This window comes from Puntigrus tetrazona, chromosome 8 (genome assembly GCF_018831695.1).
Source record: "Puntigrus tetrazona isolate hp1 chromosome 8, ASM1883169v1, whole genome shotgun sequence".
Taxonomy (NCBI): Eukaryota; Metazoa; Chordata; class Actinopteri; order Cypriniformes; family Cyprinidae; genus Puntigrus; species Puntigrus tetrazona.
The window spans coordinates 13,657,816-13,685,048 of record NC_056706.1 but is presented as its reverse complement, the minus strand read 5'-3'; the positions used below and the strand labels follow the sequence as shown (position 1 = coordinate 13,685,048).

The 27,233-nt window shown below is 37.9% G+C and overlaps 2 protein-coding genes and 1 long non-coding RNA gene across 3 annotated transcripts in view; 1 reads left to right on the top strand and 2 right to left on the bottom strand.

The window, feature by feature from the left end:
• Window positions 1-679: 679 nt before the first annotated feature.
• Window positions 680-1,988, bottom strand: srxn1 (sulfiredoxin 1 homolog (S. cerevisiae)). Its single transcript, XM_043246170.1, has 3 exons — window positions 1,735-1,988; window positions 1,331-1,638; window positions 680-1,292 (listed from the first exon to the last, which is right to left on the bottom strand). Exons 1-2 carry the CDS (start codon window positions 1,957-1,959, stop codon window positions 1,429-1,431), a joined length of 435 nt encoding a protein of 144 aa, XP_043102105.1. The 5' UTR covers window positions 1,960-1,988; the 3' UTR covers window positions 680-1,292; window positions 1,331-1,428.
• A 604-nt stretch (window positions 1,989-2,592) lies between these two features.
• LOC122350567 overlaps window positions 2,593-27,233 on the top strand; it is a 62,465-nt gene continuing 37,824 nt past the window's right edge. The window contains exons 1-4 of the long non-coding RNA XR_006251607.1: window positions 2,593-2,659; window positions 3,080-3,236; window positions 3,371-3,610; window positions 4,174-4,291. This is a non-coding gene — a long non-coding RNA (uncharacterized LOC122350567). The remainder of the gene's footprint in view (window positions 2,660-3,079; window positions 3,237-3,370; window positions 3,611-4,173; window positions 4,292-27,233) is intronic.
• On the bottom strand, window positions 6,491-15,268 carry scrt2 (scratch family zinc finger 2). The gene is made up of 2 exons (XM_043247172.1): window positions 14,554-15,268; window positions 6,491-11,329 (listed from the first exon to the last, which is right to left on the bottom strand). The coding sequence occupies exons 1-2, from the start codon at window positions 14,699-14,701 to the stop codon at window positions 10,545-10,547; spliced, it is 933 nt and encodes a 310-aa protein (XP_043103107.1). The 5' UTR covers window positions 14,702-15,268; the 3' UTR covers window positions 6,491-10,544.

The window sequence follows — 27,233 nt, the reverse complement described above, 5'->3', positions numbered from 1 at the left end:
GCCTTTTGCTATGGATATTAGGCCAAGGTCAGAAGTCAAAGGGAAGTGAAATGCCGTTACAAGGAAGAAATCCGAGGTGCCCGTCCTCTGATCTCCTCTAGACAACAGCTGGGGGCAGAAATGGCTGTTCGAGCAGTTGCCATTTCAGATAATTCTGTGGTTCTGCTATATTTCTGCTACATCAGTCTGACCGTGAGCCTCAATCCATCTATATATAGCTGTGTAATAAAACTGAGCTGCTGCATTCATTCTTTTCTTTCACTCCAGCCTGCAGAAGAGAAGAACGCTGGCCAGTTCTCATGACACATGACCCCCAACATGTCCTGCCATTATGGATGAGCCTCAGAGAATGTCCTGCAATTCTCATGCCCCTCCACTGGCACATAAAAAAACTAATATTGATTGATAAATATGCTGTAAATTTAGCGTATCTAAAAATACACAAAGTTTGCAGTGATTAGTAAAAAAGCAAGGATTAATATTTTACTACTCACAGCAGATCTGGACAGTAAACTCTGTCCACCCGAGAGACTCAGTCTCAAAGCTGGTGTTTAGACAACAGTGCATAACCCAGTCAAGTGGTGACCAGACCAGCACACGCCTGTGGTCATCTACTTTTACCATTGCACCATTTTATTCACTTTAACAAAGAAAATGCATTTATGAAATAGAACAAAACAAACCTTACTGTTTTTTATTCTTAATAAAATCACAGAAATGATTTAGCATAATAGCACAAGCTACAAAAAGCCTTCCCAAACTGAACTACAAAGGTTCCGTGTTTTGTTGAACAGCTAAATAACTAACAATAAAAAATTATAATAGCATATATAATAGCAATAAATAACAATAAAAGACTTACTAAAGAGGATTAATTTTTTTTGGACTATGTCATATTTAAAAACAAAGTAAATGTGTTGTTAAATATCTACTTAAAATATCTTACAATTAATTAAAATATTTTAGATAAGGCCGAAGGATTTACTGAAAAAAAAAAAAAAAAAAAAAAAAAAAAAAAAAAAAAGGTTGAGGAAGCCCTGCTTTAATCAATCCGTGCTGTAATGCTGCCATCTAGCGATCAAACTAAGAACTGACAGATGAAGAGAGATGTTTAGTCATCGTGACTCGAAATACACAGCGAACAAGCAAAGGTTATGTTGAACAAAAGGAATATAAATATGTCAGGTAACAGTTGTCACAAAGCTTTGATTCATAAGATTGAATGACACAACAAGAGGAACTGACGCGTAAACTTCTGTCAATTTCCTTAACCAAGTGCATCAAAGTGCTTCTTTCCAAAATAAAAAAAATTACATCGTTTATCAGTGTCATAAGACACAGTCAGACAGCTCAAAAGTGCCTGAACTTCATCTGGATGGGGGTTCAGCGCCTCGGTCACTTCTCTTTCCAGATAAAATGTGTTTTGGTTCACAGTAGATTCGGTGTAGATGCTCCCAGGTAGGTGCGTAAGTCTGAGATATTAGATTTGATTATCTTGGCTGGTATGGATTTCATCTTTAACCTCTGATAGGCAGCAAATCGATGACATCCTCCAAAAGAATAGTAATAATTGCCCCCTTTTTCGCCTGTGATCCAAAGTACGTCTATGGGTGGCACTACGGAAATATCTGCGCCCACCTGGAAAAACAACACAGGAAATACCTCAGATATTATAACACACTGAACAAATATGTTACACGTTAAATACCGACAATAGTATTAAAGAACTGTTACCTGTATGCTGGCCATGAGGCTTTGGACTTTCTGCTCGTCCAGAACAGGCGGAATGGGTCGTATGATCACGTCCATTGGGATGTTATGGACGTCCTGGATGTTGTCTGAATGGATGGAGCGGTTTTCTCTGCTTAAACTGCCCATGTTTCGCGTGAAAACCCCCAGTGGACTCACTCTTGCGACGCCGGGGCACTTTGTCCAAACACCGCTCAGAGTTTGAAACATCGCTAGCGGTAGCGAGGTGTCTGCGCATGCGCGAGTAACCCTGCCTTCTTTTCCTCTTCCCGTCTTTATTATAAGCAGGGCAAAATAATAGTCGTTGCATCTTAATTAAACCTTTTTAAAACATATATTAGTAGTAGTATGCAGTTGGTTCATATCCAAGAGTGCAATTAAATCCTTTTTACTGTTCTAGAGACTTTACTGTCAATATTTCTGCAGGTTACATCTTTGCGCCAGCAGGCGGCGACTGCCTTTATGAGTGAGTCATCACATCACTGATTCAGTCGTTCAAAATAAATGTTTTCAAAGAACAATTCGTCAAATAATTAAAGACATTACGAGAGATAAAAAAGCCAAATCTCAAAATATAAATTTAATTTAAATAGATGTTATATCTGGAATTTATTATGTGGTATGCTGTATAGTGTGTGATGAAATGTTTGTTTAATCTCAATCTTAACTATGAAAATCTCTCAGTCACGAACGCCTATCTGTGTTGTTGTTCCTGTATGAATAAGAAATTAAATCAGCCAAGAAACAAGTGAAGGCCTTCGTGAGTTTGAGTCACTGAATCGTTCACTAGAATGATTCGTTCAAAATACATCGATTCAATTTACTGATTCAAAACAGTCAGCGGTCGGTTAACTTCTCTGCTAGTTTTATTGGTGCAGCTAAAGCGGACAAAGTATATTGTGAATAAAATGTAAGTTACTTCACATTTATGTATTGTTTGTTGAAGGTTTGTAAAATCAGTATCGCAATGTAATATTAACACGACACGACTTACCTCGGTATTCTTGCTAGTATTCATGTAATATGATGTAGATACAGGTAAAAATAAATCAGTTAGAAAGTTAGAAAATTAGCTCTCTGTCCTCAGTCACAGACACAAACCTATTTTCTTCGTCCACAGGTTATCTTTTTGTTATAAAAACGTTTATTGCTGTATATAAACTGCGTATTGCATACTGAATATTTGGATATTCGTATGCTAAATCTATTTGTTTGTCTTTTTTTTTTGACAATGTGAAGACTGCAAAAGATGAGACCATTTACAAAAAACGGCTTACTTGTCAGCTAGTGTCTAATGTCTGAATCCTTGTTCTGCTATTTTATTTCTAAGCTGGCCAAAAAAGTCTTCCCAGAAATGATCAATCATTTGTCTAAAAGCTGGCCTGACAGCATAACCGTTGCCATAAGCCAAGAAAATCTACAACAAATGTATCTCTGCAGTACACTGGACATTTGGCATGATGAGGAACGAGATCTGTCTACAGTAGGTGAGATTTTCTTTTTCTTTTTTTCCCCTTTTTTTTCTGGAGCTCAGCTCACTCTGTCTCTCACCGTGGATCATTAATGGAAAGGAAAATGAACATTTGGATCTCTAAATGCTGTGAACTGATTCTTCTGACAGGAGCAGAAGGGACGTTTGGACCTACTGCCAGCAGGCTGTAACAGACAGATGGGTTTTCACACAAACAACAGAAAACATCAAGAGCAGTCAGGCTGGCACAAGCGGAAGAAGAATCAGCAAAGGGGAGAAAGTCTGGATAATGAGGCACTGCTAGCAGGAGATGATAATTCACTTTGTGCTGGGAGAAGACAAACTGTCCACGCTGTTTAGAGTTCAACTCTTTAGTTGCAAAGCCATATGGTGGGTTCACTAATAAAATTTAGCAAATTGTCTTATCTTAATTGTACTATGAGCCCCCTCGTGTTTTGAAAACGTAAAGTGGCTTAAAGGAAATGACAATTAAATTACTAAAAAAGACTTAAAATTAAGCCTAAACAGAAAAGGCAACAGATCTTTTCTTCTGTATTGCAAATTAAACAAATTAAAAAAAAAAAAAAAAAAAAAAAATTTGCAGGGCAGAGACCTAGTTTTATTCGTCAGTTACTGATTGGATGGAGTCAGATCTGAATGTGTGCTTGCAGTATATTGTCAGATAGGCAGAGTTTAAGTGAAGTAAATGATCAAGTTATGACATTTTTATAACTACAAATTACGAGCTAAATACATTAAATATGAATAAATTAATGGATCACTAAGTAATATCTTGACAAATGTTATCGCAAATAAAGATATATATATATATATATATATATATATATATATATATATATATATATATATATATATATATATATACATATACATATATAATTTTTTCCCTTGTCTACAAGAACCATTAATAATATTGTTGCTCCTGATTGTAGGATATTTGGTACACTGTAGTAAGCTGACTGCAGTGAAACATAATAAGCAGCAGATGGCAGGCAAACATCAGAATCCCTGTTGCATCAATGAAGTTTTGCAAGCAAAGGACAGTACCAAGTAAGTAATGACATCCAAATATGCAGCCAAAATTATATTATCTGTCCCTAACTAAAAAGATGTGGAGATACCATGGTGTTGGGATCAGATGCTGTGGTGCTGTCATACGCCATAAGATTTAATGGCACATTCACAGCCATTCATATAAAACTGTCAAAAAGGGTAGCAGTTCGGGATGCAAAGAATATATATGCTGTAGTTTTCATTCTACGCTATATGATAACTTCTACTCCTGAGACCCCCCAAAAAACGCAAAAAAGGTACAAAAAAGATGTTTTTTGTCAACAGACTGGTGCAGTTACAGTGTCTCTCCACCAGATCCATCCAAATCCCCTTTACCCTTTGATGGAGCACTTTACTAATGAGTTGTTTCAAGTGACACTTCTAAAATGTGAAGTATTGGGAGGCCTCTGGGAGCAGGATTGAGAAACTCTGAGCAGTATCATTGTGTTGGTCAATATCCCCACGCGTATAAGTGAGTCAGGGTAGGATTAGGTGCTCTTATCTCTTAAAGGGTAATCAGTAACTACTGTAGCCTACTAAACGCACCTATGGCCAGAGCATATGCACACGCACACACATTTGCATATATTATTGACACTGCATGGATCTCGTCATATGAAGGCATTAAACACCGGAATTCTATTTTTATATTGTTCTTGTTTCTTGCATTAGAATCAGTGATAGCAAATAAAACCTCATCGTTATTTGCCAGTAAAGGGTAAAGCTCAGTAGGACAGCATGTTATCAGTGAGAGTTGAGTGGTTTAGGGTTGCATGTTCAATATTGCAGATGATGGTGTTTAATAATTGATTCTTATGAAATCTAATGGCAGCATCACCACAATAAGACTTCAGTTACACTGACCTCTTTATTCTGAGTGATACTCACTACTAAACCCGGAGCAATGTTATATTCCTTCATAAAAGAAAGGATGTGCGAATGTATGAAATATAGGTCTCTGTTTAATGTAGTAAAATGTATGTGACATAATGTAATAATTACTTTGTAGGTTTTAAATGTAATTAAGTTTAATTCACTCAAAACAGCCATACGGATTTCAAAAGCAGTTATAGATAAATAAATATAAATAAAAATATAGGGGATTTCTTGAAGGACAAAGAAAAGTAAATAACGCTTTATAAAACCAATTTTATATTTAAAAAAGAAAGAAAGAAAAAATGATTTATTATGTCAATTAAATGTCAACTTTACATAAACAGTTATAAAAAATATACAACTGCAATCAAGTCTTAATTTGTGAGTTGATATTAAGGTAAATGTTCAATAGATGTGACTCATTTTGTACTAACTAACAAGTGTAACGGTTTAAAACCGAGTATTTGAGACCGTCAGGGACCAAATTGGTTAACAAAAAAACATATTTATCACCCATATTCTGACTGTTGGGTGTTTTTTTTCTCAATCAATGTTTATGGAATATATGACTGTGCCTGTACATGAAAGCAGTAAACCAATAGCCGAACATATCCTATATTTACATTTATAGAAGCACCAGTTAATGAATAGCAATGTCATCCATTAAATCAATCGGTCAGACAGAAACCGAAGCCGCGATAAAACACTGTAGGACAGTGAAGGACATAATGGTCAACTCGTATTTCCTGTTTCTGAGACATCAGTCCTCCTCTATGTCCTGATGACAGTCTCCCTCTTCCTCAGCATCAGTAATCAGTCTCATTCAGCTCTTGAGTGCTGCATCTTGGTAAGGCCAGAGTGTAACATAAAATCAATGTTTCATTAACATTTAATGACTTGGACTGCCTTAACAGCACAGGGACAGATGCATGTGCGCCAGGTTTCAGAGTGACTTCAGCTGCTGACTTGATTACAGTTTGAATGTTCTTCCAATGATAGTTACAGCACCGACGCTTGTAGGAAAAGCTGTTCCCAGAACAGCAGCGCCATTGCTGAGATGGGTAGGCGTTGTCAGGCAGTAACACAGGAAGACGACGTTCATTCTTTTTGATTTGTGACTCTGTAGTCTTGTGCTTGTGATCAGAATTTATATCCGTCCAAGAGTAAGAAGTACAGACTACGAGCACAGTTCTACTAATGCAAACTGGGATCAGGGGTCCGTGAGTGGGATCTAAAAGCACTTTCAGTGTACGTTTCACACAGTATGTTTCAATGAAGAGAAAGTGAAACATTTAGTAAAACAAAAAAGAGGCAACAAACTGCTTGTGCTATTGATTTTATTGTTCATAAACATCACTATTGGCTTTACCCTTCATAACAGGCAAAATGTAACATCAGAAGTGGAAAAATCTTTACGGTTTTACACAGGGAGGCAGGAAGATAGAGAGAGAAGGCAAGGGAAAAGAAGAGAGACAATCTGAAATCTCTCAAGGACCATATGGAGGGCTGTGAGTTGCCTACCATATGCTGAAGGCTTTTGTCATGGAAATAACTCTTTATTTTTTTGGCACTTCATATTATTGTTCAGCCAGGCTGGGCACTTCCACAAAAAAAAAAAAAAAAAAAACAGGAGAGAAAAAGAGGGACCGAGACAAAGAAATATGTGTAGATCCCGGTGAACAGAGAGAGAATGATTAGCATTGTTAATATTGCTGGTAGCTACAGCAAGTAATGAGCTAATGAAGTCCCTGATCCTGTTCAGCCTGTCCAGGGTTAAACGGCTCAGAAAAGGTAAAAGCAAAGGGATCTGCTCGCATGCGGTGTCTCATTATTGCTGAGATCTATATACATACATATTTACACTTGCTTTAGGAAAAACAGGCAAAAAAAAGCATTCTCTTTCTCAGTCTCTTCTTCGGTTATCTCACATTTCTGAACATTTGCGGAAAATGTTTTTTTTCTTAAAACAAAGAGATGGTGGTAGTCCTTTGGAATAGTATTTAAGAGCTCATCTACATTACATCAAGCTTTGCATAATTAGAATTGACTCTAAATTCAAGCCTTATTACAATGGAAAATATCCAGATGGATATTCATAACAGATAGTCTGTTGATTCTTCGCAGCTGTGGGTGTGTCAGAAATATGAAGGGATGATTTAGGGGGAAAAAAAAGCAGGATGAATGTCCATTAGGGTCAGAAATTAATAGGATTTTTAGCAAGAATACCACAAAATGTGCTACAGATATTTAAAATGAGAGGACACTTCTACATGATATATCTGTTAGATAACATTAGTTTATTTTACATATACGCTACCTTTCAAAAGTACAATTTTTTTATTTCTTAGTCTTTTGGCTGCATTTTCCTGAACAATAATATACTGTAAAAAGTATTTGTGAAATATTTTTACAACTATTTTCAAATTAATGTATTGTCAAATGTCACTTTTGATGGCAAATCTGAAATTTCAGCCTTTACTCTTACTTATTATCAGTATTGGAGTTTATATTGTTGCTTAATATTCTTGTGAAAGCCATTATACTTTCCATTATATATGGAATTTATATATGTATAATGTTCTTTCCCGTTGGTCTGTCTAGTTTAGAATAAGATACTTGAAAAAAAGTCACGTTATCTTGTATATTTATAAAATGTAATGATTTATGTTTGTAATCAACCTACCGGTGATCAAGCATTAATTTTTCGAGTAAACATTTTCCCGAAAATGTTTTCCAGACGGTGCATATTTTAATTTGAATAGTTGTTTTTTATATTTCTGACACTGATGTCCATCAGCAGTGAGTGTGAAATACCATGCAGAACTCTGCTAGTGCACGTGAGACGCAGCGTGCCACTGTACGAGGTCAGGATTGGGTGGAAAAGAGGCGAAGAGGAGAAGAAAAGTGGGAGGAGAAACTCATTATCTATTCCCCACAGGTTTTGGCCCATTACTGAGATTGTGCCGTCCTTTTTACAATATGCAAAACGCTGACAGAGCCTTTGGCTGGTGCTGCTCGACCTTCCTCACAAGGTCAAACTCAGACTCAATTATGCTCTCAGACTACTGTCTGTCCACCAACACCTGTTAACCCTTTAGGGGAGTGGACATAGCCTCTATTCTCTTTGACATGAGCTGCATCGCATATGCTGATGCATATTGTCCTGGTGCAAGGTTTCATTCCTCGTGATGGTGCTAAATTTAATTTTATATCAAAATAAGCAGTTTTGTTTCCGCTTTTTCTGCTTCAGAGGAGAAGCAGCAAGGAGACAGCCGATTTACACTGTCGCATTCTGATTGCACTTCTCATCCTTTCATCTCCAAACATCTTTCAGATCTTTATTATACAGGCAGCGGCACATTGGCGCCATATGCTCTGCTATTTTCATCAATGCTGCCATTAAGCCTCTATTTTGTTTCATCTCTGTCCTGAACCCAGCACTCCTTTCTCCCAAACACTGAATAATCCATCCTGATTGGCCGTTCAGGGGGTGTCATTATTTCTGGATCTAGGATTTGGGACTTCTATTTCACATGTCACTGAAACTCTGTCATATTCATGTCATCGTCTGGCGGCCGCAGCTTATGATGGGATTTATTTGGACAGCTAAAGCCAAATTCATGAAATATGTCATGCTGTGGGTTAGTCTTTTTATCATTTCATTCAAAAATATTGCTGAGACATAAGACGGTAATATCAAGTCTGTGATAATAGTAAAAATTCAGTTAGAAAAAGGCTTATTGCTGCTGACTTTCTTATTAAAATGTTTAAATTTGTAAGTACAAAAAGAACAAGAATTTTATTATCTGTCGAGTTCAGTTTGCACTTTCAGGGAGTAATATAGCAATGTACGTTTTTTGTTGATGTTCACATGTGAAAGATTTCTCGATGACTAAATTGTTTGGCCTTTGGCAATGAGATGAACTGTGATGTCACAGATATGGGTGGAGTCACACATACACGCCATATGTAGACATTCTGGATGGTCTTAGCAAGAAATGGAGTTCTAGAAACGACGAAATGGAGAGAATGACCTTTGAGATATTAAGGAGGTTTTTGTTTATTGCCCTACATTGACTGCTAACAGGACAGCTGTGATTATACAAGTTGCTGTACCTAAGAAGAATTATTGCCCATTAAACAAAGCATCACACCTGAATTCATCTGCTTTTAAACACTGCATACCGTCCCTCTCAAAAAAAGAATAAAATCCCTCTACAGCTGAATCATGCATATAAAGATTTTCATTAAAGAGCAGCATCTTAAAAGGTCAACGGCAGTTCAGTATCCAATAACACAGAGAATAATCAACCGAATAAATAAATAAATAAATAAGTAGATAAATAGGTACACAAATAAATACACGTGAAATAAATAAGAAAATGAAAATAGTGCATAAATAAATACATAAATACTCAACAACAATACTGGAATGGTAGAAATGAGGTTTGTGTGATGGGCGCTTTGAGAGCGTGGACAGAGCAGAGGTTAGAGGTCATACCTGCCTCTGGGTGAGGTAATCATGGAGCAGGAAGACAAGGGGCGGAGCTCCAGGCATCTGGAGCACATGCAGTCTGTTTTAGTGTGAGGAAGCCCAGCAGAGCGAGCAGAGATGTTGTTGAAAGTCCCTGTCGTCCGTATTTTGTACGTTTCGAATGTTTGGAGATCACTGAAATGCTTAGTCTTGAGTGCTGTTTCCTCCGTATGGTAAACACAGAGTGAAGATCGCTCTGCTCAATTAGTTACTGGACATGATTGGCACAATAAATAAATAAATAAATAAACAAATAAATAATGGAACCAAGAAACTGCAGGAAACTTTGAATATAAAAATAACAATTATAAATAAAATACCAAAAATGTAACAAAAGTTTGTACCTTTTCAGAGGTCTACAATCTTCTTTTTTTTTTCTTTTTTGCAAATACTGTCATTATTCACATTTTCATAAAAAGTTCATGTTGGCAGTTGCAAAAGAATTCAAAATAAAAGAGCAGCATAAAAATACAAATTGATTTCATTTCTCAAAAAGCACAAACCTGTTGCTGTCTTTTTTATGTCTTTTTTTTTTCATTTACTATAAAACATCAGGAATCTAAATATTATTACTATTGTTATTAATATTATTATGTTCATAAAAATTTGCATGCCAGGCCTCGTAATTGTACGTGTCTATATGAGAGGGTCTTTTTTTTTTTTTTACCAAAGAAAAAAATCCAGCATCTATTCATTATTGTCTTCTTATTATTGGGTTGGTTTGGTTTTTTTTCTCGGTGAAAATATTGCTTTCTAAAAAAGGGAAAGTGGGGTCTGTGAAGGGAGTCTGTGGGGAGAATTTTGCGCGAGCGTTAACTCATCTTCATCCTTTCTGTTTTGTTAATTCTCGGAGCCAGACTCGTCCTCGTCTCCGGAGCCTCTGAAGCAGGCGGACTCGTAGTGCTTGTTCAGGTAGGACTTCAGCGCGAAGGTCTTATTGCAGCGCTTGCAGCGGTAGTGTTTGAAGGCCGAATGCGTCTGCATGTGCGCTCGTAGGTTGGACCGGTCGGCGAAGGCTTTCCCGCAGTGGGCGCAGGCGAAGGGTTTTTCTCCTGTATGCGATCGCATGTGACCCTGAAGCAGCCAGGGCCGGCTGAAGGCTTTGCTGCACACGTGACATTTGTGCTTGAGGTCGTGAGTGAGGATGTGCATGGCCAGCGCCGGCATGGACACGTAAACCTTGTCGCAGGTGGGACACTTGCGGGCCATCTTGCTGTCAAGGCTGCGGTGGGTCTGCTTGTGTCGGCTCAGGTTGGATGAAGTGGCGTAGGTCTTTCCGCATTCGTTGCAGGTGTGTCGGGGACCTCCGTTGCTCACCGCCGCCACTTCTTTCTCTTCATCGGCGGCTTTCCTTGTTTCGGGGACCTCTCCCTTCCTCCTCGAACGGCCGTCAGATATGAAGAACGCGTCCATGGTGTAGCCCTCGCTGAGAGATTCACTCTCGCTGCTGAAGTATCCGCGGGCCGTGAGGCCGGACTGGGGGCTGTCTGGGTGCTCCAAGTCCGGTTGGCAGTACTCCCCTTCCCCGCTGCTGACCGGGGAGTACAGCGGATCCGAGCTCAGCTTCATGTCGGCCTGCTTCTCCTCTGTGTATTCAGAAGAGCTGATGTAATCCTGGATGTAGCCTGCGTCAGAGAAGAGAACATGAATAGGTTATTAACTCAATGACCTTTCACTTTACACTGAACTTCAGGTGTAAAGCAATTAAAGACACAGGTGATGTATAATGCAGACACAATGTAAATTTCTGATACAACAAAACAGGAGTACAAGCGCAATGACAAATACCAATTGTGTTTCTTTGAAGAACCTTTGACATCCATGGAACATTTCCATTTCAAAAAAGGAAGAAAAAAGGTTTTCTTTATACAAAGGTTCTTTCAAGCACCAGTCATTGAAATGTTTTTTTTCTGAAGCCCAAAATAGCGTGTCAATGCTGTGAATGTTGCCCTTTTGGAACTTTTATTAAAAGAGTGTGAATACTTTTTTTAGTGATATATTTTTTAGGGTGTAAACCATTTTTTCTTTACTATATTTGCTACAGATTTTTTTTAACAGATTTGCCAATAAGCTTTTTATTCATTTATTCGTCATTTTTTACTTAATTTGACATAATACTTCTTATCTCTACATTGAAAATGTGTTTTAACAATAATAACTCTTTGCTCACAATTGAGAGTTCACATATCGCAATGTGACTTTGTATCTCTGACGAGAGTTTATATTTCATAGTATGGCTTTATATCTCACAATTGTAATGTTGTTATGTTTTTTGTTTTTACTTTGAAGTACAAATGAGCTTCCATAGTATCTGATGGCTATTTGTAGACTACTGCATGGCTCATTCATGTAAGTGTGTGTGTGTGTGTGTGTGTGTGAGAGACTGAGACCCAAAGGGTTTTAACATGGTTAATGGCTAATTAAGCAGGTTAACTCTGGTGGAAGCATAAGTGTCTCTCTTTCTCTCTTTAAGATGACGAAGCCACTCAGAGTCTCTTTTGCTTTGATGAGATTATCCAAGGGCTTCCTTAGAGATTTGTGTTTATTTGTCCATAATCTGGACAGTAAGTAAAGTGAAGTAAAGAGAGGTTGACATTACAAACGTATTTAAACCGTTTTAAGGAAATCTGGACTTTACAAAACACTTTCACTTCTCTCTGAAAAGAACCGAATCTCTTTCCCAGATTTCAACATACTGAAATTGTTCCAAACATTGAAGTATATTACAAATGTATTTCCTAATACAGGACATCTTATTACCTTTCTATCTGCTGAAGCAAATAAACTCCCTCCTAACTTCTCTAAATTGATTATGGAGCCCTCTGACCATGAAGAGCGAGTCTTAATGCATCGTGAGGGTCGTTCAGGAGCTGCTAAAAGGATTTCTGGCAGCCGTGGGGCTCAGACGCGTTTATTGCCATTGGAATTCCACCGACATAATACACCTTCCAAGGTGCCATGTCTTCAACAAAATGTTTATAATTAAATCTATGTGCTAAAAGGGAAACCCAAAAGGCATTTAATGCAGTGCAGTATCTGTGTAAGCTAGTTATACAGTGAGACCGAAGACAGCAAAGAGCAATAATGAATGCAGCTGGCCAGGAGAAAGAGCAACAGGATCAGAAAAGAGATTGAGAGGATGTTATTTTATATATATATATATATATATATATATATATATATATATATACTATATATATGTATATATAAACTACATTGTCTATGTGTTGTCAAAACCCGCATGTTGGGTTTTTCATAATCATATTTTCTGTCAAAACATCTGACTATAGGTATTGTTACCAAAGTAAAACTGTGCTATTAGCAAAGAATGAAAGAAAGGAAGAATAAATAACCTGAATATGACTATAATGTAGTAATTAAATCAATAATATAAGTAATTTAGTAATGCAATATACATAATAAAATAACAGTGTCATTAACGTTATGATTATACATGACCAAGCTCGAAATAATAGAACTAATACTACACAGAATTAAATATGATTTTGAATATAATCCTATTTCTTTTTATAATATAAGAAACTATGCATAATTTAGGAATATTAATAGACTAGAACAATGTTGATGTGATTTTTTTAGGGTTACTGAACATTGGCTATCAGGAAGGTTGGAGTTTGTCCTTTGTTTAAAGAGCCCTGATGCTCGACCTTTAAGATGCAGCAACAATGTTTTTATGGATAATGTGCAATTACAGGATCTGTATGCAAATTACTCTACAGAACAATCAAGGGGACATGATTAATAGGCGTAAAACAAAGAATATATGCGTGTTTCCAATGTTGAAAATACAATGCAATGCAATATTCATTAACAGCATAAATGTAATTTTAAAAGGAGCAGCCCAGCTTTGAAAGTTCATGTAATCTTGCAATGACCCAAAAACAGATAAACAGTCTGTTGTGTTTTTTGTAACAGGTGGGAAGATATCCCTCATGTCTTATCTCGCTTATCTGTGAAAAACACCATAGCAGGGCAGAGAGAGCCACACATCTGCTGCCGAAATCTGTCTGTGAGGACACAGAGCTCTCTGGACTCCCTTTAGTCTCTCTAGAATAGCTTAGTTTAGCTCAGCCTGTCCCATCATGTCCGCTCAGGGATGCTGGGCTTTACTCTGTGTGCGTGATGCTATGTGCCCTATTGTGCTGCATCATGTGACAAAAGTCAGCTCTGCCTCCAGCTTCTCTTTCTTCTCATCTCCCCCGTTCTCCTTCGAGCCATACAGTACAGTCCTCGGATGTCTCCAGTGGCGTCAATGATGGCTGAAACCCTACCTCCCCCTCCACCACTTAGATTCATGTACCCGGAAGCAGGAGAGTGAAAAAGAGAAATAGTGAGATGAGGCAGAAAAGGAGGATGGGGGAGGAGAGCGAGAAAGAGAGAGTGCTGTTGGGAGGGGGGAGGGTTTGGACCGAAACTCAAGGGCAGTATGAGCTAAGGACAAACACATCAGCCCCACAAAGCAGCGTGTTAGCGTTAGCATTAGCTGTTACACACAACAAACTGGTATCGAGCCCGCTTCATACGGCTTTATTCTCATAAGCTGATCGCGCTGCGTGACCTGATTTGTGTCGGCGTGAGTCAAAAAAACAAAAACAAACAAAGTCTGGGGGGCACAATGGAGGACGGGGCTGGGGGTGAAAGGATGCAGGGTTTTACGGATTAGTTCGCGACAGAACGGAAAGCTTTATGTAACATCTGTTGGACTCTACGCAAAACGTTCGAAAGACACTACAGATATTTATCGTAGGCTAACCATTCGGGAACGTCGAGCACATGAAGTGAAGCTGCTGTATCTGTATTGAAAAATACGTTTAGGCAGCACACTCACCATTATCGCAAAGCCGGACGCCCAGGCTGGAGCGAGAGCGCGTAAAGGAGTCATCGAGATGATGATGGTGATGATGGTTAGACGCTGATACGGGAGACGAGGAGAAATCATCCAGTTTGATTTTCTTCACCAGGAATGAGCGAGGCATGGTTCACACACGGCCGCACAGACGCACCAGAAATCCTTCACATCGGCCGCAGACAGAAAAAAAAATCCCGGTGAAAACCGTCCCGAATGAAATCCAGTGTATAAAAAAAAAAGATCCACGTCCCAGAAACTAAAAAAAAGAAAAAACAAAAAAAAGAACAGCGGCTAGATAAAGAAAAAAATGAAGAGCACGCAGGAGAAGAGAGAGATGTCTGATGGTACAACACTGTGTGTGTGTGTGTGCCTGCTACTGTACTCACACACACACACATACACCCGCTTACGCTGCTGAAAAAAAGAAAAAATTCACTTGTTCAGCACTGGATAGCTCCCGGCCATGCAGCGGAGGCGGCTGAGAGGAGGAAGAGATAGAGAAAAGAGAGAGAGAGAGAGAGAGATAGGAAGAAAGAGAGACAGACAGACAGAGAGAGGAGAGACTGAGAGACTAGCTGAGATCAGCAGTCAGGCAGGTTTTATAGAGGCAGACGGTGGGAGTGAGATCAGGTGGTACATCGCAATGGAGCTGCTCAGCATTAATCCATCAAACATCCCTCGGGACACACATCACATTACTACTGAACCGTCTGTGCCTTCACACACGCAGACAGACAGACCCCCCTCTGATACGCTCCCTCCCCTTCACGAACACCCCCATTCTGTGAGAGAGAGAGAGAGAGAGAAAGAAAGGGAAAAGAGAAGGAAAGGCCTGAAATGTCACAGTCTTAAAATGAGTTGGTACAACAGCCAGCGTACATTCTGTTCGGTTCCGTTCTGCGTCTTCTGTCCCGTCTGTCTCGCTGACAGTCACGTCAAACACAGGCAAGATGCACTCACTTCGTTTTTTTCTTCTGTACATCTGCAGTGTCAACTAGAATGCGTGTGTGTTTACGGTTATATGCATTTGGCAGAAAGCAGTGCATCTGTGGGTTTTCTGGGTGAAAAACCCTTGACCTTGTCATTACAAACACAATTATTTTGTCATCGGTGTTTTTTTTCTGTATAGCTTTAGATAATTTTATTCCAAATTTAGTTCCAATTTTAATAACACTGTGTGCAGATTCTTTGGACAGTAGTAAATTATGATAACTGTTATGTGGAGAAATGCTTATGAATCTTTATGAATGAGACTTTATGAATCAATGAAGTAGATCAGTACAGTATGTCAAACACGCACACACACACACACACACACACACATTCTCAGTGTGCACAATGATACGTGCAGGTCACAGTTATTGTGAATGGAGCTTCATAGGACAGAATGATGTCGGCATCTGTCTGTATGCTACACCCTTTCTTTATGTTCTTTATGTCTTTGTGCTCACATGTAAAGCAAGTGGGAGTCTCTCAAACCAGCCCCCCATTCACTTAATGAAGTGTCTGAATACACCACACGCTACACTCGCTGTCCCTTTCTCTCCCTCTGAGCATTTGTCTAAAATAATTATTACACACATATATTTAGGATAATTTGTATATTTTCATTATATTATTTCAGATTGCCATAATATTATTCATACTATCTATTTCTAATATTTTGTATAAGCACATGCACTGAATTATAAATATTAGGTAAAATATTATTTAAAAATATTTTATAATAAAAGCAGTTTATTTTTATGTATGCACCTGTTCTGTTATTATACAAATTAAAAAATATATTAATAGAAAATGTTACATTACATTTCTGATTAAATCACATTAATATTAATGTTGTGTGTGTGTGTGTGCGTGTGTGTGTGTGTGTGTGTGTGTGTGTGTGTGTATTTGCATATATTTAAGTAGATCTGCAAACTTAATATTTTTCAAATTATTGTAGCTGTTAATTATTTTATATACATTACAAATGTACATTATATATACATTACATTATAAATGTAACAATAAACAACATTATATTGATAATAATTTTGTCTTTATGTGCATATTTCAGATTTCATATAATATAAATATGAATACAATATTATTGTCTAATCTAAATATTATTCATGGTTTGCATATATAGAATATTTATATGCAATTGTTCATGTATGTATACATATTTACATATATGTGATATTCTTCATCTTAATAATTATTTACATTTATCTGTTTATAAATTAAATATATTTTATAATCATCTACATTTTGCAGTAATCTTAATAATCTGTAAAAATCACTGAAATTATCAACAAGTGAAATGTTACAGGTTGCGTGTGACCCCCCCAACCTCATTCACACAAAGAGAAAAAATCCCGATCTTTCATTTGAGCATCTGGTCAGTGCCCCAGGACAGGCGGTTCCCTCCACACCCCCACCCCAGCGCCTGCGGGCCAGAGGGCCAGATCAGGTCTGCCTGCTGCGTGCTATGAAAGGCTTTGGGTTTCATCCAGTGATTATTGTTTGGGGGGGATTTACTCAGTATCTCCATCTATCTCATCCTCAGATGAGGCTACTTTTTCCTCCCTCTCTCTCTCTCTCTTGCTCCATCACTCTCTCTATCTCACTCTATGCCTGCTTCCTCCTCCATCAGTCTTTCTGGAATGCTTCCTGTTGCTCTGATCGCAGGTGTCTGATTCTCTTTGCCTCCGTTGTGGTTTCATTTATCCGGAAGGTTCTTCTTGCCCTGCTCAAAGGAGAAACACAAAACCCACGGTGGGAGATGCTCTCCTCCTCTTTCCTCATTCTCATTACCGTCTCTCTCTCCCTCTCGTGTTCATTCTTCATATCCTGCGTTCTCTCATTGTTTTGTGACTTCATAAAACAGCACAGTTCCTTTAAATGTTTCTCTGTGATTAACTGGATTAGGTTTATTATGGGGGTTTTTCTGCTGTTCATAATTACGACATTTTTCCCTGTTGAGCAGTACAAGATCAAGACTTTCTGAAAACTCTTTCTTTGGTATTTCATCATCTTGTGCATAAAAAGTAAAGTGCAGGCTATGTTGACCCAGAAAACCTACTGCTTTCTCTGCTTCTTTAACATGATCCAAATTGTAACGTTTCGTCGCTTTTAGCGTCTCATTATTGACCAAATAACGACAATTTGATTTTTACTTAACCAGGTTAGCAGGTGTATTTAATTTAACGTTAATGAAAATGAATTTATTCTGAAATAAAGAAGTGTTGGAGCAGTGTAAATTATTCTAATTGGACGGGATGACAGAAATAAATGATCTTTGTGTGAAGGAAAGGTCACCGGTGAAGAAGATTTGACACCTGTAGAAGGGCTTTACCTCTAATCACATCACTTCCTCTGTGTTTCACTCAGCCGTGGTGGATAGTAGAGCCTCTCTGGGGCTGAGAGATACGAGCACAGGGGTTTAAAGATAAAGAGAGAGAGTATAGAAGTCCAGGATATTAGAGAAAGAAAGCATCCCTCAATCCCTCAGTCTCTAAAACAGGCTCCAGAGATGCCATTTTGGGCCAGATGACAAATGGCTCCTGTCTGCATCGCTGAGGGAGAGAAGCATGCTGGGAGACTGCTCATTTCCACATAATTACCCTCCTTCTTTCTCTCTCAAGACTCAAGTTCCCTCTTTCTACCTCTGTTGCTCTTTTTATACTCTACGTTGTCCTCCATCTCTCCTTCTGTATTCTCTGTCAGTACTAGGAGAGTTTCTGCTCTAAGGCTGCGTCTGGTCAACAAAAGCGTGCGATATTGATTTTCATTTTTCTTGTTTGTAGAGCACTTCAAGTTGAAGTTTTTTGACAGCATCATGTCCATCATCTAACTGCCTGAAACTGACAAACCCTTGGGTTTCTGTGCAAAGCAACAGGTTTTGGTGGAATTAAAGTAATTCGGATTTATACTTTCTGTACACCTCATTCTATCGTTTTAAAGGTTTTTAGTCATTATTCAGATGCTTTGGCGCATATATGAAGAGTTTATTAAGAGTTTAACCCAAAGGAAGGTTGATTGAGACTGATTGGAATGCACAATGAAGAAACATTATTTTTCACAATTGTTGACAGTTATTTGTTTTTGCAGATGAACTCTTCATATATTATTGGTTGTAATTGAACTGAAATTTAAATGATTTTCATTTATTTCGACTTTTCTAAGCAGTGTAGGGGAATTTTTAAGATAATTTTGTCAAAAAATGTCAAAATAAATTGAAAAAAGAATTGTCCGAAAATTATTTAAAAGGCAAATCGAGGACTTTACTAAATAAAAATGCATTGCAAGAGCCAATGTTTTTAGCAAATTCTTAGCTTTTATTTCTTAACATCAATGAATATTATAACGGATATAGAGTGTCATTCAAAAAGTAAGTTAACAGTTACTGTTCAAATTTCCTCACGATCTTAATAAACAGCAGAAAAATGCAGCTGATTCTGATCTTTTTTGTGTTGGGTCTGAGATGTTACATTCATAATTGATGCCGTTAGTTCCTTCTCAAAACGTCTTCAGAGAATGAAGGACCCTTCAGCAATGCCTGCACTCAGCCAAATTACACTTAAGTACCTGCTCAATATTTTAACAGGACTCTGGAGTTGGGTGGGAGGGAGTTAAATGATGGGGTTTTGGACGCAGGTGCCTTTATGTATCACAGAAGCACCAGGCAGAAGCTCTTGATGGCACGTCTAATGGGCCTCTTAGTTAAATACGATCTATTCAAATCCTAAACCTTGAATAACCCGTTTAAACCACACTCTAACACTTCCCACACACTAGACGCTCAATTTCATCACATTTCCTTCTGCTTTCATAGCTGTACATTTGCACAATATTTTCTTTTTTTGTGTAACCCATCATGTCAACTCTAGCACCTAAAGGATTTCATTTTTTTTAAGAAAGTAGAGCAGAATTCTTATTTAATGTAACTTTGAACAGTCAAAAGCACTAGAATAAGTGTCTGAGTCTGGAGATTCCTCTCAGCCAGGCTTTAAAGAGATCCACAATGCAGTTCAAGACAACTCTTCCAATTCTAGAACTAACTAGAAGGTTTTTTAATTTTTTATCTTAAAACATCCAACACCTTATAAAATAAACATGCCAGTGCACCTCAGCGCAAACAGCCAAGTAAAACAATTTTATAATTGGGGTCAGCAATTTTGACGTGAACCTCTTTTTTTTTCTCTTTTTTCCTTATTTGTTTCTAAACAAATAAATACTTTTATTCAATATTAAATTGATCAAAAGTGACAGTTTACATGAATTACATTTATTGTATTTATTATGCATATTTATATCACTGTTTGAGACAGTGATACTAACCAGGAATTACTAATATAAATACTCAAGTAGGGAAATGTGGAACATTAATCTGTGCCTAAAATAACAGATCTATCTAGAGATCAGACTAGAGACCCTGTGGGATGGTTCTGATCCTCTCAGTTTTGTTCTAGTGTTGATTTTCCAGCTTGTCAATGAGCAAATTGACTTCAATCTTCTTGATTTTATTGGAGACTGACCCACTGAACCTAGAGATCTATATACACCTGCTACCCAAAACACACACACACGCACACGCGCACACACACATACACTTAAAAAGCTAAATAGAGAGAAGAGAGAGAGCGAAAGATGGTGTAAGCGTGCAGACAAGAGTGGTGCTGTTATCTAGTAAATCGGTCTGAATTGAAGCATCCTGCAGAATATGTGATGAGTGTGTGTTGTGTTGTGTGTTTGAGTGTGTGATGGGGGTAGGGTGGCAAAGGAGGGGGACTCTTTGTTCCCAAATCCATCTGCTGGAACCTAACAAAGGGTAGTAAGGGAGGAGGAAAGAGAGGGAGACAGGGGGTTTAGGGGATGAGAAACACCACACAGATTGCCTGATGTTGAACGCTTGGTGTGTGTGTGTGTGTGTGTGTGTGTGTGTGTGTAAATTAAAACAATTTAATCCAGTGCTAAAGGGATGGCAATGTAAAAGAAAAATCTCAGCTGTCTGCTATATTGTTGTGGCTGTAAATAATCTTGAGCATTAATTAACAATTGTAAACGAAGAGAGACATATATTGTCTTTCAAGGACCCCTCCTGTTGGACTCTGTGTCCCTCACTGCAGTAAATATAAATGCATCCATTAGCTGCTGTGGGAAATTTTGTTCCTTTAGTCATTTCATGGGTTATAACAGGTGCTTTGCTTTTTCATCAGCATTCTCACCAAATTCTGACATGTGTGAGTGAGGGACTGGAACATGTGCGGAGGCTCAAATCAACCCGATTATGACCCTGGAAACATCACTGATTTGGCCAGGCATGAGATTAATTACAGCACCACCCAGGAGCACATTAGAGCGCTTTATTAGTCATATTTCCATGTGCCATGTGAAGTCATTGACAGAGGAGGAATAACATCCTGTTTTGAGCCGTTATTTCAGATCTGTCAAAAAAGTATTCAAAAGCTTTCCAGAGTGCATGAAGTAAGAAAGGTCACTGCCTTTTTCCTGATCCATACCGTTTCCAAACCTCTCTCTTCAATCCCTCTGCCACTTTCTCTCTCCCTGCCTCTGAAACATTAAGGTCAACCTTTGTAAATGTTTTCATACGTGTGATTTCTTTGTATAAGGAGGCATTTTAGACCTCAGGCAGTTACATTAAAGCTGCGGTATGTGATTGCAAAAAGTAGACCAATCGCTTAAAACCAGCTGGCCCATAACCTTAATCCAGAATGAATAGCCTTGTCCAGGTTTGTGTGTGTGTGTGTGTGTGTGTGTGTGTGTGTGTGTGTGTGTGTATATATATATATATATATATATATATATATATATATAGAGAGAGAGAGAGAGAGAGAGAGAGAGAAACATCTGAAAATATCAGCAAAATGAAATTTGAAAAACATTTATATTTAGTTATTTTGACCCTGGAAACTCTGTAAATATCGCATGGGACAGTAACATCATTACTTTATCAGATAGAGATCTCTCTCTCTCACACATATATATATATGCTCAGTACAAGCTTAGTGTATTCTGCTCAGTTTTCTCTTTATCTAGTTAAGGTCACTCTGTTTCTTTCTCTGAAATGAAAATGGAAATGTAGCTTTATAAATATGTATGAGCGTGATTGCCTTCCAGCACTCAGAGTAAAAATATTTAGCATCTTTAATCATGTTTATTCAAAGGTTCATCTTTCTGCGCAACTTGGATTGTTTTTCAGCGCATAAGCTGAAATATCGTCTGTTTGGGCTCAGGGTGACCTTGCGGAGTACGACAGCTGTTGTCAGATCTGACTGTGTTGCACAACTCTGCTGAACTTGTGCAACATGTGAAAGCTGGAGCCAGCGCAGCAGAAACATGACCGATGCGAGGTTTAGACTCGCGGTGAGCACAAGCCCGTGGGGGAGCGTGATGTGCTGTCAGCCTTCAGCTCCAGGTGAGGAGTTTGTGTGTTATGGCATGACAAAAGAGCAGTGGGGTAGAATAAACAGCAGTGGATCAGTGAGATCGAGCCGGGAGGCAAACGTTGGCCTGAATGTGAAAATCTCTCTATTGTCAGCGTCTTGAAATGTGTGCATTCTGTTCTTTTTATTTATTGACCTTGCAATAAAAAATGTCGGTAAGGAACATCGGAATTTAGTATTAAAGGGATAGTTCAGCCAAAAAACGAAAACTCTGTCATCATTTAACTCGCCCTCAAGTTGTTCCGAACTTGTATGAATTTCTTACTAGTGCTGAACACAAACAATATTTTGAAGAATGCGTGTAACCAATCATAACAATATGTATATGGATGAACTAAATGATCAGAAAGTTTTACATAAACGTAAATATCTTATTGATTTATGATTGACATTTACTAAAATGTAGTTTGCATGCATAGATCATCATGATTCATTAGGGTTAAATCGAATTCAAACTTTCTGTACTTTATTTATAAACTCTTAAAATCCAAGAGTTCGGGTCATTAGAGATCAGCATCCTCAATTAGATTTTTTTGATTGTAAACAGTAAAAATTATCCATTCATTCATTCATTTGTTGCGTAAATTGATTTTGGAGCTTGTGCTTTCTTCAAGTTTTGTATTTTTTTTTTCTTTATTTTGAACAGCATATCTATGTGTATTAAAATAAAAGTTTCATTTTTGTTACCCAATTCAATTGCAACTTAGTTTTAAGTGTGGCTTCACCAGAATACTGGGAAGAAGACATGTGCGTTCAAATGGTCATTTTAGAGTCAGAAATGACACCCTTCACCTTTAATGACATAAAATAAACTTTTCTATGCCAGCCTGGACTGCAGTTAGTTGTTATGGTTCAGGGGTCAGGGCTTTTCTCGGCAGCTTGTTGATTTCGTGCAAATTACCTTGCGCTCTGACAATGCACATTTAGAAAAGCATGAGCGAGAAAGAGAGATGCACATCATAAAACTCAATGACAGCAGAAGTGACTTGTGAAAGGTGAGGATCTCTCTGAAGGTTACCATGGTGATGAGCTCATAGTGTTCGGCTGGCCCTGGTCCAAATGGACACTCTCTCCATCCTTTCATTATGTGAAAGCTGCTAGTGTCCTTTCCAGACGTGGGTAAAAATCATAAATCAGTAGGATGAGATGGAAGGAGAAAAAGAATGGAGGTGAAGGAATGAAAAGAGAGAGAAGGATGGAAAATAAACGGAGGAAGACGGAGACATATGTATGTGGTATGAAAAGCGTTGTTGGAGACAGAGAAGTTAAACTTGCTAGTGATGATCTTGTGAATGTGGGAGATCTCTGTATTAGTCTTAGGGGTTTTTGAGGGTCAGTGGGCTGAACTTGTTCTCCCTGCATTTGGCTGTTTATTTGCTCTGTAAAAGTGCATTAGCTGTATTAACACTACAATGCATAATAATGGATTCCTTCATTGACGTAAGAGAGCGATAGCAAGGCTTTAGTACAGGTGTGTGAGTAATGTGGTGTTGACTTGCGTTTCATTAATTGTACAGATACACTATTAGGAGCCTCGTGATTTAAAAGTATTAATAATGTAATTAATGTCAGTTCCATCAAGCCATTAAGTTTCCATATCATTAGATGAGTTTGTCAAAGTCAAAGTTGGATTCACGATTTATTTCACTGCACATTTTTATATTCCCATCGTACTCTACCCTTTTGAAAGCAGTATCTTTTTTTTGACAGAGGCAACATTTGTTTGATCAAAAATATAGTGAAAACTGTGTAAAATATTATTACAGTTTTGAAAAGTCTTCAGTTTCACATGATTCTTCAGAAATCATTCTAATATGCTGATTTGCTTCTTAAGTAACTTTTATTATCGATGTTGAAAACAGTTGTGCTACTTAATATTTTTGAGGAAACTATTACTTTTACTGCTTTCCAGTTTACTTTCACGAATAGAACTTTCAAAAGTATTCATTTTAAATACAGGTGTCTTATAACATTATAATTATTTTACTTTTGATAAATACATCTTTGGTGAAAAAAAATCATTCATTTAGTTACTAAATATTACTACAGCACAACAACAGCACAAATATAATCAATAGAATTGAGATTTTTTTTAATTATTTGATGTATTGGTTTGTTTCACTTAAAAACTACATGGTTAGTTATCAGAATTTAATATATTGATATAAAAATAATGATTCGATAAGAAAGTACATAACCATGAAGATATATATTATATATGGTCAAAAGATATATATTGTTGAGAAATGTAACCTCTAGAATGCCCTCATAAAGTATTTCCATGAGATAATGGCTAAATGCAGCTAAAGTGACTGAAGTTATGTTGCATTAATGTTCCACGCTCATGCTAATACAGCTCATGTGCTATTCTCCAGATGTGCCTGTCGTCAAGGTCATCCGTACCCACTAACAGAGTTTTAATTAGTATTCAGGCAGCCTGGAGGGGAATTTCTTAGTTCTAATCCTCCTTAGAGACAAATAAAGCTACTGATGAAGAATATAACAGGTGAACTGACAGAACTGCAAGCGGTATTTATCTCTTCCATCTATTTAAATCTCCATTTTCTACAGTGAATGATCTTGAAAACCCTCTGAAAAGTCTGTCGAGGGTATCCTCAAACACGGACGTCAAACAAAGATTTACTGACCTCAAACATTTACTGACCGCAACAGACCTCAAATACTTTTGACCATAAGTGAGCAATAATGAAGTCACTACAACAGACCAACAGCCTCTCACTTCCTCACTGTTTCACATCCTAAACGGTCCCCATATGTCCCAACACACACCCTCAGAAACTAAAGGTTCCCAGGGGCCTTAGTTGACCCTAGCTGAACCTCTCTGGTACAATAAAGGGGAGGAAACATTTACATCTGCCAGACAGTGTGAATGACACAGAGCGCAGTTTATTAAAACATCATCAATGTTCATGCTAGCGTGACGCTTAAACAGCTGAGCACAGAAGACCAAACAGCTGATTCAGATGCTCTGGAAGATCCAGAAGCACTAAAAAGCATTATGCCACAATATGACAAATGTTTCATAATAATGGATTTTGTAACATATCTTAAATTATTGGATGGCAGGGAAAGTATTGGTTTGCATCACTACTATTACTTCTTTTCTGACAGGAACAGAAAGTGACTCTGAATGACTGTTTCTCAACTAATGGGTCCCAGACATTGCAGGTCTGAAATTATAATCACTTAAACTCTGCATTAGTTTGGTGCAAATTCATCTCTCACGTGGTATACTGCAGTTTAGTTATAGGCTGTTTTTTTATACAGTACTGATATATTTTGTTGTTTTTTTTGAGATAATTGAATTTTTATTCAGGATTGATGCGGCAAACTTATCAAATGTGACAGTAAAGACATTACAACGTTACAAAAGATTAACAACATTATAATGTTTCTATTTCAAATAAATCAAGAAATTATGTTTTAGTCATTCAAAAGTAAAAGTGTTTCACTATTAATATTATGCAACGCTGTTAACACATATTATCGCTGTTTGAAGTGTTTTTTTTATCAATAAATGCTGCCTCTGTAAAAGACATAAGAAACTTTGGTTAATTGGTTAACCTTAACCCACCCTGAAACCTACCCATACCACCATACCTGCCCCCAACCAAACCCATATCCCACCACAATAGCAGCAGAAGCGCTTTGCAATATTTTGATGTAAGTAGATAGTTGTGAAGGGCACCTGAACCAAAACTTCTTTCAAAAACCTAAATCCTATTTTTAAAACACCAACTTTTGAGCAGCAGTTCACATTTAATTAATTAATGTATTATACAAACCACTATTTATTCCCACTTCACTACCAATTCAACGATGCCAAAACTCATCAAGGTCAGTGTAAGCTTACGAATCTTCAAAAGAGTGTCATAGAAAGATTCCTCGCTGTCTTTCCACCTTTGCATCCCATGTTCTCTCACTTACTGAGCTGGAGAACATCAGCGTGACACTGTTCTGTTCACAGGCAGCGTGTTCATCAAGTTGGGTCTCGGTTGATGGGCTAGGAGACTTAAGGGCATGTTGATGTTGTTGAAGTTTGGTCCAGAGCAGATGGAACTCGCAGCAGTGATTTTTAAAGAGCCCTCAACCCTCTGCAGCTCTCACGTGACCGAAAAGAAGGAAACCAGGTGGCTATGCGCTCTTGGACCAGCTGGGAGAGTGAAAGACCATCTGACACTCAGCCAGAGAATCATACACTCTCCTCAGCAAACACTTTGCATGTCAATACCATAGCAGCACAAAGGGACAGAGAGAGCGACAGAAAGACATAGATCCAAGAAATTGAGCTAATTATCCTGGTACTCTGCTATTTCTGCCCCATTTTTGACATCTGAACAATTGGGCCCTTAAGTGAATGAACCAGCACAGAAAGTGGCTTATGAGTCTCCATGTGTATTTGAACAGTGTGAATCAGTAGTTTATATAGTACTTTATATACCCAGAACCTAGATGAAAAAGACCCAGATTTTTTAAGATAAAAAAATTTCTGAAATTGAAATATATATATATATATATATATATATATATATATATATATATATATATATATATATAATACTGTGTTTTATCAATATTTGACAGACCCATATGATCCTCAGATGTTTCTTTGTGGAAATCAGGATGCTGATTACAGTGAGAAGGAGGCATCTGCATGATCTCCTGACCTCTGACCCTTAGGCTTTGCATAGGGGGGTAATTTAGGCCTTTTATGCCCCGTTAGGATCAGTCAAGCATTCCTGAGTGCCCAAGAATCAGGGTCAGCAGCTGACACCACTCTCTCCTTTACTCTCTGCGTCTCTCTCTTTGTCTGTCTCTCGAATCCCTCAGGACGAGTGTTGTAATACTGCTCATTTTTTGTTTCTCTTCATTAGTTAACCATTTGTGGCGGTCCGATCACCTGTCGGGACTCTGGCATAGCAGGGGATTTGACTGTATAACCTACCACAGGCAAAAGTCAGGTTTTTGGTCAATTTCTCAGGGTGCATGCGTGTTCTATGGCACCTGCTTTTGTTGGATTCTATATTTTGTCTCTGTGAGGATTTTGAATCAAATATTGTCGCAGGCACACATGGTGCAGCACCCATTTTGGCATTTGAATGATTGACTAAATTAGTCAAAATGGTTCAAAATCATTTTCCTATTTCCGTCTTGTTTTACAGTACAAATAAACATTTCTTACTCAAG